Source organism: Ptychodera flava, chromosome 8 (genome assembly GCF_041260155.1).
Source record: "Ptychodera flava strain L36383 chromosome 8, AS_Pfla_20210202, whole genome shotgun sequence".
In the NCBI taxonomy this organism is placed as follows: domain Eukaryota; kingdom Metazoa; phylum Hemichordata; class Enteropneusta; family Ptychoderidae; genus Ptychodera; species Ptychodera flava.
In genome coordinates this window covers 20,670,959-20,686,896 of record NC_091935.1, presented here as the reverse complement: position 1 = coordinate 20,686,896, position 15,938 = coordinate 20,670,959, and the positions used below count along the sequence as shown (strand labels likewise).

At 38.9% G+C, this 15,938-nt stretch overlaps 2 protein-coding genes across 2 annotated transcripts; one reads left to right on the top strand and one right to left on the bottom strand.

Annotated features, from left to right (window-relative positions):
- Positions 1-747: 747 nt before the first annotated feature.
- LOC139138018 (uncharacterized) lies at positions 748-10,437 on the top strand. Its single transcript, XM_070706237.1, has 9 exons — positions 748-924; positions 1,201-1,379; positions 1,747-1,951; positions 2,972-3,100; positions 3,703-3,889; positions 5,497-5,618; positions 6,542-6,667; positions 8,601-8,843; positions 10,352-10,437. The coding sequence occupies exons 1-9, from the start codon at positions 786-788 to the stop codon at positions 10,435-10,437; spliced, it is 1,416 nt and encodes a 471-aa protein (XP_070562338.1). The 5' UTR covers positions 748-785.
- A 953-nt stretch (positions 10,438-11,390) lies between these two features.
- LOC139138017 (uncharacterized) lies at positions 11,391-13,568 on the bottom strand. The gene is made up of 3 exons (XM_070706236.1): positions 13,285-13,568; positions 12,952-13,237; positions 11,391-11,552 (listed from the first exon to the last, which is right to left on the bottom strand). The coding sequence occupies exons 1-3, from the start codon at positions 13,566-13,568 to the stop codon at positions 11,391-11,393; spliced, it is 732 nt and encodes a 243-aa protein (XP_070562337.1).
- Between the last annotated feature and the right edge of the window lie 2,370 nt (positions 13,569-15,938).

Here is a 15,938-nt window from a genome sequence, read left to right as displayed (position 1 = left end):
GTCACCAAACACTAATAAAACGCAACCGGTGTGCCTATATGTGTCGTAATTGGTTAATTGTCCACTCAACGGAGCTTGCCAATGTATAAGAGCCATACACAAGGTTAAAAGTACAAGCGCTGATGACGATTGGTACTATGGCCTACACCTGAAAAAAGACGCTGTGATACAAATCATGTCCATTTTTTTTCAAAAACAAAGCCTGTAATACTGCATGGGCAACATCGTCGAAGTACGTTTTGGATCTGAAATCTGAGGATGAACGGCATTTGAGATATCATGATCGGTTGCTTTGTCCAACACAGAACTATTTATAATTCATGCAGAAAAATCAAAACTAACAGGTTCTGAGTCGGTCTCGAAATGCCGCATCGAACACAAATTTCACCTATCGAACTTCCTCCCAATCAGTAACCAAAAATGGCATGACCTTTGTTTTAGAAGTATGCATATGTAAATACGCGAAAATATGATTATAAAAATAAAATCTCCCTATCTGAGGATCGCATGATCCAATAGGTTCCAAATGTTATCTATCTATCTATCTATCTATCTATCTATCTATCTATCTATCTATCTATCTATCTATCTATCTATCTATCTATCTATCTATCTATCTATCTATCTATCTATCTATCTATCTATCTATCTATCTATCTATTTGTCTGTCTGTCTGTCTGTCTGTCTGCCTATCTACTTTTGTGTGTGTTGTGTATATGTGTTTAAATGTTGGTTCGATGTGTGTCACTCTGTGTTTATGTTCCTTTTCTGTATGTTTTTGCTGTATGTTTGTTGTTTTTAAGTCCAATAAGCCATGGCCGTGGATAATTGATGTAAGATTGAATGGATTCGACAGTTGGGCATCAAAGATTGGCAATCCAAATGCCGGCCTGGACTTTTACGGCGATATCAACAATTCACAGTGTAGGTGTCAATAACATAGGCTGTACACCCTCTAGTGTTATACCCTTCCGAATAACAGTATTTTCAGTGATGTATATAATCAAACATAATATGCAGGTCATAAAGCCATTGAAGAAAGTCACAGCTTCTTTCTTATTACTACCGTCAACAAATTGAACAAATTGATCTTGTCGATATCACAAATACGTGGTATTCATATTCGTGATCATATATTTACTGTTCTCTTCGATGTTTGTACGATGTTTTCAGCCTATATATAATGCTGTTATCATTTAGGTGACATCACCGTGTACACACCGATACCAAGGAAGGGAAAAGGTTTTAATTTGGAGGACATTTTCATACACATAACAAACAAAGCCGATAACCAAGTTCAAACGATAAAGGTGCAGGATGGAATCTTCTCTGACTCCAATGGTGCAGTGGTGGGGAGATTGACAAGACATCAGTTTGAGGTTAGTCATAACGCAAAGGCCCATTTCACATACAATCTTATCAACCAGCCCCGGTTTCAGAATGTTCAAGTCATATTGTAAATCTGACATGATGAAGTGACTCTTAAAGTAACACTTTGATGATCGCAATGACACGCGGATCAGCAGATGCGGGCACAATTTCCAAAATTCGGGTAGCAGGTCATCTTTTGTGAACAGTACAGTAAAATTTAAACAATTTGTTTTGACGCTCGTTTCATTTTTGTGCACGTATAGTATAGAAAGAGACAATTAAGAGGTTATTGTTTAACAATTTGTATTTAATGCGTTTCTTTTCATGAATTGTTGGTTTTTGCCTTGTGATTGTTTTCTGGAATATTACTTACAGTGGGATTATTCGCCAGTTAGGCCACTTATTGAACATCTGTCATCGAAGCACAGTAAAGAAGCTTATCAGCGTTTCGTATCAAAATATGAACTAGGACAGTATGTTTGGCAAAACTTCAACACCCATCAACACCTGGTATTGTCATTTCAAGACCACAACAAACATCTCTCATTGGCTGTGGAATCAGTTGAGATTGCAGTTATTGGTATGCAATTTTTATGTAAAGTTACTTTGTTACTTCACATTACGAAATACGAAAATGCGTCGATGCTGCTGCTGTTGTTATTGAAGCTAGGTGATTCAGGCACCTTGTAGTGCTTGAAATATATATATATATATATATATATATATATATATATATATATATATATATATATATATATATATATATATATATATATATATAATATATATATATAGATAGATAGAGAGAGAGAGAGAGAGAGAGAGAGAGAGAGAGAGAGAGAGAGAGAGAGAGAGAGAGAGGAGAGAGAGAGAGAGTCATTAGCGTGGTTGAGTGGCTGGTCGATATATATATATATATATATATATATATATATATATATATATATATATATATATATGGGTTGCTGGAGAAATGACTTTACAATTTCATCTCAAAAACGCAAAACGTTGTTTCGTGAGCCGCAAGACTCATTTGTCAGGAGACTAACCTAGTGTAGATATACGGTACTGTTATGAATAATCATTCCAGGGAGAGGACTGATTGACGTAGTGGGATATATTGGAAGTTACTAGTTGTTTCAAAACTATGCCTTGGTTCTTTTCACGGCCTGAGGACACAAGTTCATTTCTTTTGTTTAGGATAAGCATTATGGATGGCAGATGATAATATATATATATATTATATATTATATATATATATATATATATATATATTATATATATATATATATATATATATATATATATATATATTATATATATATATATGTCTCCTGACAATTGAGTCTCGCGGCTCACAAAACAACGTTTTGCGTTTTTTGAGATGAAATTGTAAAGTCATTTCTCCAGCAACCTATATATATATATATATATATATATATATATATATATATATATATATATATATATATATATATATATATATATATACTATATATATATATATATATATAATATATATATATAATATATATATATATATATATATATATATATATATATAGTATACAAGACTTTCCTTCTGAATGTTTACGTTAAGGTTGTCCGTACAGGAGGTTCGGAGCTAAGTGCGACAAGGAGTGTATATGCATGAACGGTGCCTCGTGCCATGGATGGAATGGAGCTTGTAAATGTACACCTGAATGGCAGGGACCGGCTTGTGACATCCGTGAGTATTATAGTTTACACAATCGGTTAATAAATACTGGGGAAAATTGGGAACAAGGCGTCGAAAGAAACGCAAATGATAAGATGAAATAGAATGAATGCAAGAAATAAGTTGAAATAAACGGCAACTAAACGAACAGTCTCGTTACTTTTAAACATATGGAAGCAAGGAAAAATTGAAAGTTTCACATATGAAAAGTGTAATGAAAGTCGGAAAATTCTAATTTGGTACATGTCATCATATCTTTGAGCACTGTTTACTTTTTGTTGTCATTTTTGCATCGTTATGAAAAACTTTGTACACGAACAATACATTTGACTCAAATAAGGAACAATTTTTCCGTTTCCTAATTAGTTGTAACAGCATTTGCGATGACACCCAAGACCAACAACAAAAACAACAACAACAGCAACAGTCGTGACGACTACAAATAAGCTATGTTTGAAAATGCAATGATGACGATTTCTTTCGTCTCTTCATTCCGTGAAAGCAATCATCAAAAGGACATCCAATCGACTTGTATAGGAGGCCTAATCATTACACCAATGTCAGGGAACCTGAAGTAATACACCGACTTTACCGCATTTATAATTTCTTTGCAGCAACTGCTCCACGTCTTATTTTATCCGTCGTCTCCGGCGGAGTTACCGTCCCCCTGCACGGTGTTATCCGCCTTCGATGCTTCATAACTGGTATAAGATCACAAATTGTGAAATGGGAGCACTACGGAGCCGACCTTCTCGCTGACGATTTAAAGTATGCACGGATAAAAATAGGTGTCATCTCGAGGTAAATTGCATTTTAAAAACATCGCTCACTTAGTGCTCCATTAAGTAAGCATTGCTGTATTTCCCATTATCTGTGTCTTCGTTTTGAGAACCATAGAATGCTGCGTGCTCTGAAAAAGTCGTACGGAGCGCTCGTTCCGTAGTTTCATACTTTTTCGAAGAGCTCCCACCATGTGCAGTGCACACTGCTGCTGCATCTGTGCATTCACTGTTTAACAGGTCCAAAGGATCCATGGACGATTACAAGAATATGTATTGCGCTGTGCACGTGTAGCGCACAGCCTATCCGGAAGCACGTACAAGATAACGTTCCACACTTGGACTATTTATGGAGAAAAAAAGTGTACATTACAATTGGCTCAATTGACGCTCCAGTCATGAATGTAAGAAGAATAAGCTCATTTCTAACATACGGCAAAGGATGCCATCGAACATTGACGTCGCGCGTTACGATGCGCAAATGTCCTCATTCATCCTTTGCGACGGTTTTCTAATAACTTCACATCATTTTTGTTCCTTTTGTAAAACACGCTTTCTGTTCTATTTTGACATACCGAGCCTCCATTTTGCACACAGCCCTGTCTGATACTATTTAATGCTATTGTTTGCGACTGAATTTAACTCCGGACTAGAATTTATTTCTTAACAATAATAATATGATGGCATATAGCACATAGTGCGTTGTGTTTCTATTACACTTTGTATATCAACATTGCATAGGAAACAAATAAAGGGTAATATTATGATGGCATATAGCACATAGTGCGTTGTGTTTCTATTACACTTTGTATATCAACATTGCATAGGAAACAAATAAAGGCTTTTACTTTCTAGACCGAAAATAATATAGACATAGTTCACAGCTATACTATACTATAGTTAATGAGTCCCATTCCTTGCTTCTCAGAGTCTGTTCTTTTGCTCTTCCACGGAAAGAATACTTTTCGTATATGCTTTGAAACAGTACGGTTTTGTTTCAGGAAAGTGTTTATAAGATAATGAAAGGGCTGGTATGCTCGTGCACGGTAACATCGGAATTGTATTTTCAATTGAAACAAACAGCTCCATGTTTACAGTAGTTGTTTGTGATAGCCGTTGACAGCCTCGCTGTCTTCACATGCTGTAAGGGCGCCAGCAATGCAGGGAAGCGACGAGTTCACGAGTCCTCGTACATGTACGGCAGGTTGTAAGCGCTGAGCACTGTGTACTATCGGCCAGGACGGTGACCTCTGACCGGCTGTTATATTTCAGAGTCGGCTGTTATATATTTCAGAGTCTCAACAGAAAATTTAATTAAAGTGATGTTACAGTATTTTAATGTATTTTCAAATGTTTAAACATATCAGCAACTTTATCGATTGTAAATCTTGCTAAAACGTAGTACTGGTAGCCATGACGTGCAATGATGCACCCAGAAGTGTATTTGGGGATTGTAATGGTAGCGACAGAGCGGTCGAGAATTATCCGTATCGTACATGTATTGTGACACATGCATATCAGTGAGTTCTTGCCGCTGCCTCGGCCCGCTGCGTGACCTATTACTGTCAAGCACAATTCTTGCAATGAATTCGAGGTTCTCTAATTTTCCATAACGACCTCTTATCACAGCACACGAGTGTTGGCATTATCGAAAGCAACCTACGGGGATTCTGGTAACTACAGATGTGCGGTGTCTGGTTATGGTGAAGAGAAAAAATTCACTTCAAATGTCGTGAAAATAAGTATCGAAGGTAAGCAATTAGCTCAACGTTAACAAGACAAAGTTCTGCAAATGCGTCAGCTGATCCTAAAATTATGCCGAGAAGAAAATGCGAATATTTCGAGAAACTTGAACGATATGCATGCACGTCTCTCAACGTTTGTGCACATTGTTTATTGTAGTTAGTAATGTAATTATAAAAGAGTTATATCATCTTGTAAATAACACAGTTGCCATTTAATTACATTATTTGACATATTGTCGAACGATTTGTCACAAGCTCCGTTACATTTCGGCACCCTATCGAAGGCTACATCATTATTTCAGTAACAATCTTCGCTGTTGGTGTTACAATGTCAGGTGACAAACCGCAGGTTGTGAAAATTGTGTGTATACCTGCACACGGTGGGATGATAATCATGATATGACATGACATGATATGATATGATATGATATGATATGATATGATATGATATGATATGATATGACTTGACATGATGTGATACGATTGATATGATGTGATATGATATGATATCATATACTCTTCTATTCAACGCTATGCTGTGCTATGCTATGCTATTATAAGAACACATGTTTCAGGTGGTATCTCCGTAATAATAGCACCTAAAAAGGAGTTAGCAGAATTCAAAGCAGCGGCTTCGAGCGAGCATCTTTGAGCAAAATTTGAGATCCAAAGACCAAGTTTGTCGACAGTGGGGATTAAGCGGACGTTTAACGGTCATGATAATGGACATGACGTGGTCGACTTAATGCTGTTAATAATCTCTATGTTTTGTAAGCTTTTGTTATTATCAAACCCTGCTGTTCACCAATGTTTCGGGAGTGCCCAGCTGTGCTACTTGAGGGGCCTGTTGTAGCACTAGTATATCACATGAATAATCACAGGAAAGTTTCTAAGCTTTTCACTGACTTTGGTTTTCATTCGTGTTACAGGTTGTCCCGTGAACACATGGGGAAACAACTGCACAAAGAAGTGCAACTGCGTGCATGCCTCTACATGTACCCTCTCAACAGGCTGCCGATGTTTGAAGGGTTGGACAGGAGAAATATGTGATATAGGTAGGGTTTGGAATCGTCCTGTTTCATATAAAGTAAGGTCCAAGACATATGTACTGGTCACAGTGATTGGTGTCTGCGGTCCCATAAGGTCCGTTTACAGCTCACTGATTGGCTGGACTCTTTCTCTTAGGTCTCATAACCATGTAATGTTCAGTTCACGGCACTGTGATTGACTGCTTTATGTACCTGTGTTAACCTCGTTTTGTAATGTTAACTGGCTGGTTATGTAGTGCCCAATGTACTTTCTGGAAACTGTTGCAGTAACCAGTCATTCAGATTGTATCACATGGTTTGTCCGCGACATGAAGACGAAAACAAAGAGACTAAGTGTTCACTGAGAAACATGAAGTCATTCATGTTTTATTTTGGTGTTCAGCGATTCCGCCTTTCAATAGTAATATTTTGATGTGGTCGGTAGCGCAAAATATGCAATTTTCTGTAAATTAAATTTGGAAAAGTTTGGCCCTGTGGTGATGTCTTGTGCAATGTGGAAAGAAGTCTTGTATGAACCGACTGCATAATACTAAGAAAGCCTATAGTGTTCAGACACATGAAGCATACGATTTCAACAATCATCACTGTCCTATACCGAAGAAAATAGTAAAAGTTTGAATTCGGCATCCCTTACGACTAATGTCACTGGTTAACCGTCCAGAAATTGGGACGTTCAGTAGCAATGCTGTAAAATATCATGTTTTTGGGTTGGAGTGGAGTTGATGTGGTGGATTTACCGATATTTCGATTTCATTCTGAGAAAATATCAATAGCATAGCATTCAAGAGGGGTACATTAAAGAGGCATACCGTTTTGAGTCAGTTGGCGATGATGTCATAGAAATTGTTCTAAGTACACTACGGTTCACGAAATGGGATTGAAATATCGGAATGAGAAAATGAACTATTACATCTTTTGTACTGTATGCCAAATTTACACTAATTGTTCCTCTCCCAACCAAGAGTGAAAGGATGTAAAAGGCTCTCCTGCGGCCCGATATTTCAGCAATGCTAGCTAGCAGCGTACCATCTTAGATGTTTTAACCGTGGTACATCACCAATAACACAACAATCTTTTCATATCTCAACTAATCAGAGCGTTGGATTTGCAAGTACGAGCTGGTATATAATCAGGGTATGCTGTCGGCATGCTCAGGAATTGAAAACGGTCTGTTATATTGCATGATTGTTACACGGTTCATAAACGCTATTGTTTAACAGCCGATATATTCGATATTGTTCGGAATCGTTTCCAGCAAGTATCCGGAGCCAAATAGACACGCGTTTTTTGAACAAGTGAATGCTTCTCAGGCGAATTCGGCCTTCTGTCTTTATCTTTGTGCGTTGTGATCGAACCACGTGCCATGTGCAAACACTTCAAATAGCTGGTTACCACGGCTGTATTCAGGAAGTACACGGCATCATGAGGCAGCGAACACTACAGAACTCGGCCAACACAAGGACACAAGACAACCAATCACAGTGCCGTGAGATGAACAGTACATGGTAATAAGACCTACGTGTAAGAGAAAGGTCTAGCCAATCAGTGAGCTGTAAGCGGACCTTATGGACCGCAAACACCAATCACTGTGCCCGGTAAATGTGTTTAGGAGATAAATCGTTGGTAATCTTTAAATAGGACTAATAGAACATTAGATCTCGTGAGAAGTTCATCATGATTTTTATGGTTTTCCCTATTTTTAACACTAAACAAAAATAAAACAGTTCGGACGTTTATCATTCAGTAGTCTACGAACTCACAATTGATCAGAAGTACTTGCCTCATTTATATATTAACGGGCTTCTTTAAAGAAAGGTCAAAAGTCATATGTGTTTGGCACAGAGTCAATATTGAGTATAAATGTATTCTACAATGTAATCTTACGTTATCGACAACTGGCAAGTATTCAATACTATTCTATTTATGTTTTTTAAATCAGACACACAAAAGCCATCCATTCACGGTTGCCCATCTGACATTACCAGATTTGTATCGAGTCCTTCGGATATGGTGAATGTGACCTGGCCTCCGGTAACAGCTAGTGACAACGATGAAATAGCCAATATGATATCTACACATGAATCAGGACAACTATTTCCTGTTGGAAAGTCAAAAGTCATCATATCTGTATTTGACAATCGGAACAACTCCGATATGTGTACTTTTCTAGTGTCCATTAATAGTGAGTTTATTTTAAACCAATCTGTATGATTAAAGTGGGTATATATGGCATAACCTTGCCTTGAACATGTAAGATGCTTCGAGCACACAGAAAGGCAAAAAACTGCAATAGGCAGTGAACATTAGGATGCTAACGAACAGAACACCCTTATACATACATACATACATACATACATACATACATACATACATACATACATACATACATACATACATACATACATACATACATACATACATACATACATACATAGATACATACATACATACATACATACATACATACATACATACATACATACATACATACATACATACATACATACATACATACATACATACATACATACATACATACATACATACATACATCATACATACATACATACATACATACATACACACACACACACACACACACACATATACATACATACATACATACATACATACGAAACACTTTTGGTTTCGTTGAGTAACTTCCTCTTTTGTTTTTGTAACCCTTTTCTTCCTTCAGAGGGAAGTTATGTGTTTAATAATAAATGTACATACATACATACATACATACGTACGTACGTACGCACCACACACACACACTCTACATACATACACATACATACATACATACATACATACATACATACATACATACATACATACATACATACATACATACATACATACATACATACATCAACATACATACATACATACATACACACACACGCACACACACCATATACATACATACATACATACATACATACATACATACATACATACATACATACGTACGTACGTACGTACGTACGTACGTACGTACGCGCACACATACACACACTCATACATACATACATACATACATACATACATACATACATTACATACAACATACATACTACATACATACATACATACATACACATACATACATACATACATACACACACACACACACACGCACACACACACCACATACATACATACATACATACATACACAAAGCTCTAAGCTACGTACATAGAGTGATGCTAAGCTGGAGACTGGCTTGAGTACACGTGGGCCAAGAGAGATATACATGCCCTCATGAATAGTAATGACAGCTCATGAATAATAATCACATGACACTACGTCACATTCCTCCCTCCTTATTTTGGTGGAGACAGGGAGATCTACATCACTAGTACGGCAAAATAATTCAGAAAATCAGCAAAAATCAAAAAAATATCAATGCTAATACTACTGAATCTAAAAGAAAGTACATGACAAAAAAAAACTACTGACTAAGTCGGGTACAGCAACCTGGGCAAACACCATTACTATAAGGGTTGAAAATTCAACATGCATTTTCCAAAACAGTGTATATCAGGTCACTACAGCCCTTTCACTACATCATTCATGCACCTTCACACACTACCGTACATCCGAGCTCCACATTCGCGACAATGCGTCCGCGTTTGTATTTTCGCTGCCCTTCTTGTACTCAATCTTAAATTGATGCTCTTGCAGTATTAAACTCCATCGCAACAACCTACGATTTTTACTACACATTTTGTCTAACCAAACCAATGGATTGTGATCTGTTTGAACTGTAAACTCTCTCCCGTACAAGTAAGGATTCAAAGCTTCCACAGCCCAAACAATGGCTAAACACTCTCTTTCTATAGTTGGGTAATTTCTCTCCCTGGGGAGGAGTTTTCGGCTAATATACTGAACCGGATGTTCCTCTCCCTTGTCATCATATTGACACAAAACCGCACCAATACCATGGTCAGACGCATCTGTCTGCACCACAAACGGCTTATTATAATCTGGAACCGCCAGAACTGGTGATGATGCTAAAGCATCTTTCAGCTTCTGGAAAGCATCACACAGCTCTGAGTCCATTGAACATTGGCTGGGCTATTTTTACATGTCAGCTCAGTCAATGGGGTCGCAATGTCAGAGAAATTTGGGATAAACTTCCTGTAGTATCCTGCTAATCCTAAAAATGATCTGACGTCACGCTTTGTCACTGGTGTTGGATAATTGACAACAGCATTAACCTTATCTGCCATAGGTTTTATTTTTCCACTTCCAGCACCGTAACCAATGAAAGAAACCTCACTGCCACCAAGATAGCATTTCGTTGGTCTAGCAGTTAGTTTACAACTACGTAACCTCTCAAATATGCTACGCAGGTGTTTAACATGATCTTCCCATGAATGATCATGTGGACCCAAGTCATCCATATATGCTTTTTCTCTGGGTTGATTAAATGTCTTATCCATTAGCCTCTGAAAAGTGGCTGGCGCATTTTTCATCCCAAATGGCATAACAGTAAACTCATACAGTCCAAAAGGAGTGATAAAGGCGGACTTCTCCCGAGCACGTTTGCTCAAGGGAATTTGCCAATATCCCTTTGTTAGATCGATAGTCGATATATAATTTGATCCGCCGATTTCCTCAATCAATTCATCTGGTCTAGGCATCGGATATGCGTCAGATACCGTGACCTGATTCAGTCCTCTATAGTCAACGCAGAATCGAATTCCCATTTTTTTTCTTACTAAACGAGAGGCGAGGCATAGGGACTCTTTGATTCAGTAATAATTCCAGCTTTCAGCATTTTCTGCAGTTCCTCTTTAACTGTCTGTTTAGCTGCCTGCGGTAGACGATATGGTTTCTGACAAATTGGCGTTTCGTCAGTAGTTATCACATCGTGTTCTACCTGATCAGTACAACCGGGTACATCAGTTAAAACATCACTGTACTCTTGCAGTAAGCGTAACAGTTCCGCACGCTGATCCGCAGTTACCGAATCCGCAATTACTACATCTCTCCAAGTCTCTGTGCTCTGATCCTCCGGTGTGTAGTACATAGAGTTTTCTATGTCCTTGTTGCACACAGCATCAACAGTGTCAACAAAATACACGGTTTATTTCTCTCTTTCCATCTCTCAGCATGTTGATATGATAAACCCGCTTTGGTTGTCTACGGCCACCTCGCTCAATTTCGTAATCAACGTTTAGACTTTCCTCACCACAGTGAATGGTCCTTGCCACTGAGCACTCAACTTATGCGTGGAGGAAGGTAAGAGTACAAGTACTTTATCACCGTTCTTAAAAGAACGTTTCCTTGCTCCCCTATCATACCACCGTTTTTGTCGTGCTTGGGCTTTTCCATGTTTTTTTGACAATTTTTCTCATGTCGGCAAGCCTTTCTCGCATCGTTATTACGTATTGCGCCAAATTTTCCTCCTGTGAACTTTTCTCAGTCCACTTACCTTGATCACAGCAAGTGGTCCTCTTATACTTCGACCATACATTAGCTCGACAGGTGAGAAACCGGTACTCGCTTGCGGTATTTCTCTATACGCAAAAAGAAGTACGGCAAATATCGGTCCCACTCCTTCGGGTCTTCCGCTACGAAATGTTGTGACATGGCCTTGAGCATTTCATTAAAACGTTCAGTTAATCCATTGCCTTGTGCGTGATATGGGGACGTTCGAATTTTTGAGATCTTCAACTTCGCACACATATCCATAAGGCGTAAGGCGTGACATGAAGTTTGTGCCCTGGTCTGTCAAAATTTCACCAGGTAGTCCCATCTGAGTAAAAACTTCGATCAATGCTGTCGCAACAGTCTCGGCTTCCTGGTCTGGCATAGCCAAAGCCTCTGGATACCGAGTTGCATAATCCACGATGACTAAAATAAACTTATTTCCACGTCGAGTTCTTTTCAAGGGACCCACAATATCCATTGCAATTAACTCAAACGGTATATTTATAATAGGCATCGAAACAAGAGGCGCTTTCTCAGATGCTCTCCGTCTTGCAGATTTTTGACATGGACTACAAGTCCTGCAGTATTCTGCAACATCCTTAAAAATACTGGGCCAATAATAGTATTGTAGCAGCCTTTGTTTAGTCTTTCAATGCCAAGGTGTCCTGACAGAGGTATGCCATGTGACACTCTTAGCAATGCATTGCGACATTCTGCCGGTACTACAATTTGTTTAACTTCACGCACCTTATGTGAAGAAATCCACTTACGATACAATAATTTCTCGTGCCAGAAAAATCCGTTTGATTTTCCGACGATTGATTTGCATCTGCATGCTCTCGCACCTTTGCAAGAGTAAGATCGGCCGATTGAAGTTCTCTTAACTTATCCCGATCTAATCTTAATATTTCAGCATATTCCTGCTGACATTTAATCCAGTGGAAATATTCTTGGACACTTTTCGAAGTGACGTCATCACTTTCCTCGTCATCACTGATGTCACTCAGATCTGATGAAGTCTCATCAAACGGCTCGTCAAGGGCTGATGCATCATGGGAGGTATCATTACACTCACTCTCACTGTTTACATCATCCGCTCTCCAATCGTTTAAATTGTCCTCATCAAACAATCTATAGATACCCAGTGAATCATCGTGTTCATCACGTGACCCATTTACCTCTTGGATTTCATTGACCTTGTCAATGTGTTTGAAGCACTGTTACTTTCATCGGGTGATTCTACTTCCTCATCGAAGTCATCATCACTTTCTTCTGCTTCACTGAGAGTCGGCAATTCCTCAACAGGTATTGCTCTCACGCCAGACGCCAATTCATTTTGCTTAACTATAGCCTCGCGCTCGTCCCGCGCTTTCTTTTGACGTCTTGTGACCACTAACGCACGGCGATCCTGCAAGGCAAGCGCGTCCTCACCTAGCAGAACGTCCTTAGGTATACCTTCCATACCCCCATACGTAAAGGTCCAGTGAAAATTTCACTTTCGATGTGGGCTTTGACAACAGGCGCCTCGTGCACTGTTTCGTCTGCAAAACTAATATTGCAAGTCTCTCCAGGCAAATAGTTAGATTGTTGTACGAACTCTGGCTTTACCAAGGTTTGACAACAACCCGTGTCCCTCTGAATACTCACTGGTTTACCGTCTAAACACCCAACGTAAGTATTTCTCCCAAGTAGATAATCATTACCAAATTCAGCCCAAATATCATAGCCTTTGTTATCCCGACTTCTGACATGACCATGTCTTTGCTCAACCTGCATTTCTATCAGACTTTTGTTCAGGACAATTTCTTGCCAAATGACCAGTTTTCCCACAAGTATAACATGCAGCTGAGGGCTTTGACTTCTCACCGCTCTGGGATGAGTTATCAGACTTCTTTCCCTCACCCTTTTGCTGCTTATTTTTATTGTTAAAACTTTTGAAACCCCACTTCCGCTCAGTCTGATCGCTAGCAGCGCCAGAATGAGCAGATTTATATGTCTCACCAAGTTTTACCAACTCCTTATAGTTTTCAGGATCTCTTTCCTTCAAATATGTTTGCATTTGCTTGGGCACACCTTCAACTAATTGCTCCATTATAAATAGTTCACATTTATCTTCACCACTTAATGACGGAACCCCACTTGTTTCCATCCAGCGGTCAAAAGTATCGGCAACAATATCACCCCACATACAGAATGTCTCCTCATCTGTGTGTTTGCAAGCTCTGAATTTAACTCTGTATGACTCTCTGGTGAGCTCATACTTTCTAAGTATAGCAACTTTGACCTTATCATAATCCAGGGCATCGTCTTCTTTCAACCTAGAATATGCCTCATGACAGCCCTGCGCCCCCACAGAACTTGACGGGGCTCAGAGTGTCGTTTGGGCCTGAAACGACGTTCGTGGGCCCCGTCTATTAGTTTGCATAGTTTACTTTACTACTTTACACTTGACACCTTTTGATCGTCTCAGCAAACGATCGGCTGTTCCAGTTATACGGTAACCACCCGACTAAGACTTATCAAGTGCAGCGCCACTGCCAGTCGCGACGCGTCGACGGCCACTTTCACCTAATTACATATTCATGACATCATCAGCAGATTTGTATAAAGTGTGAAAGAGGCTCCCCACCTAACTATCCAAAATGTTTTTGTGTCGAGTTTGTGTTTGGTTCGTTTCAAAAATGTGTTCCTACATTCTTATCCGATTGTTTGTGTTAATAAAAAATGTTTGTTTCGCCTCGGATATTTGTAGGGAAGTTTGGATTAGTGTGTACGGTAATGTTTTGTTTGTGTGGGGAAAGCTTATGGCGAGACGCAGCCGGACCTATGGTGTTACAAAGTTGATAGAGTGGCCCTTTGACGCTTGCGTTTCGAAACCCGAGTGTGGTTTCTCATCAGTCGCAATGTAGATTCTTTCCTTAGTTTGTGTTTGTGAATATTTATTTTTATGTGTTTGTGAATATTTATTTTAATGTGTTTTAGTGATCTTGCTCATCGAATAGCGAGGCAAGAATATCAATGTTTGGGTCTCGTTGTGAGTCCATTTGGTGGTCTGGTTTGTTTGTTTTTGTTTCTTTACTTCTGTGAATTTTGTTTTGACTAGTTGGGGGACATTTGTTTTTTCAATTTCTTGTATGAAGTTTGTTGTATCTTTTAAATACGTTGGTTGTTGCTGGACCAATGGTTTTATGAAGTAATCCAAGAATTCTGAGATTCTGTTAGTGGGACTAGAGCAGCCGCTAATTATTGGTCTCCCTGCAAACGTTGAGTTTTCGGGCGGCGGTTTGTGAATTTTAGGTAGTAAGTACCACTGCGGGGTACGGATTTTTATGTTTTTTGGATCGAGATACTTATAAGTATCATGGTCGATGTGTTTTTTCTCGTACATTTTGTTTCATAGTTCGTGTACTTTGTTTACTGTTTGTTCTGTGTCGTCATTGTCTAGTTGTGTATATACTGGGTGTTGCGTATTGTCTTTCGCATTCGTGTACGTAATCTTTTGTGTTTACAATGATGATGCCTTGACCCTTGTCGAAGGGTTTTATTGTAATTAGCCTATTGTTTGCAAGCTTGTTTATCGCGATTCTCTGAGCACGCAACATGTTCTGTTTCCTTGTTTGTAAGGGTATCTCTAGAAGTGCGAGTTTTGTCACTTCTAGATAGCTTTCGAGTTTTGTGTTTTCTGTTGTTCGAGGAGTCCAGTTTGACTTTTTTTTTGCCAACCAGCCATCAAACCCAACTAGATACGTGCATGTCCCTTCGTTTTGAATCACTTCCTTCACAATGCCTTTGGACCACCAGTTACCATCGTCAAGAGCTTCTACCTTACAGC

Coding starts and splice junctions, on each gene's coding strand:
- LOC139138018 (XM_070706237.1), top strand. CDS start 786: ATGTTTGTTGTTTTTAAGTCCAATAAGCCATGGCCGTGGATAATTGAT. Junction 3,890..5,496: donor AAAATAGGTGTCATCTCGAG/GTAAATTGCATT, acceptor CTCTTATCACAG/CACACGAGTGTTGGCATTAT. Junction 8,844..10,351: donor TTTTCTAGTGTCCATTAATA/GTGAGTTTATTT, acceptor ATGCTCTTGCAG/TATTAAACTCCATCGCAACA.
- LOC139138017 (XM_070706236.1), bottom strand. CDS start 13,568: ATGGAAGGTATACCTAAGGACGTTCTGCTAGGTGAGGACGCGCTTGCC. Junction 13,238..13,284: donor AGGTCAATGAAATCCAAGAG/GTAAATGGGTCA, acceptor GGGTATCTATAG/ATTGTTTGATGAGGACAATT. Junction 11,553..12,951: donor CCGATCTTACTCTTGCAAAG/GTGCGAGAGCAT, acceptor TGTACTGATCAG/GTAGAACACGATGTGATAAC.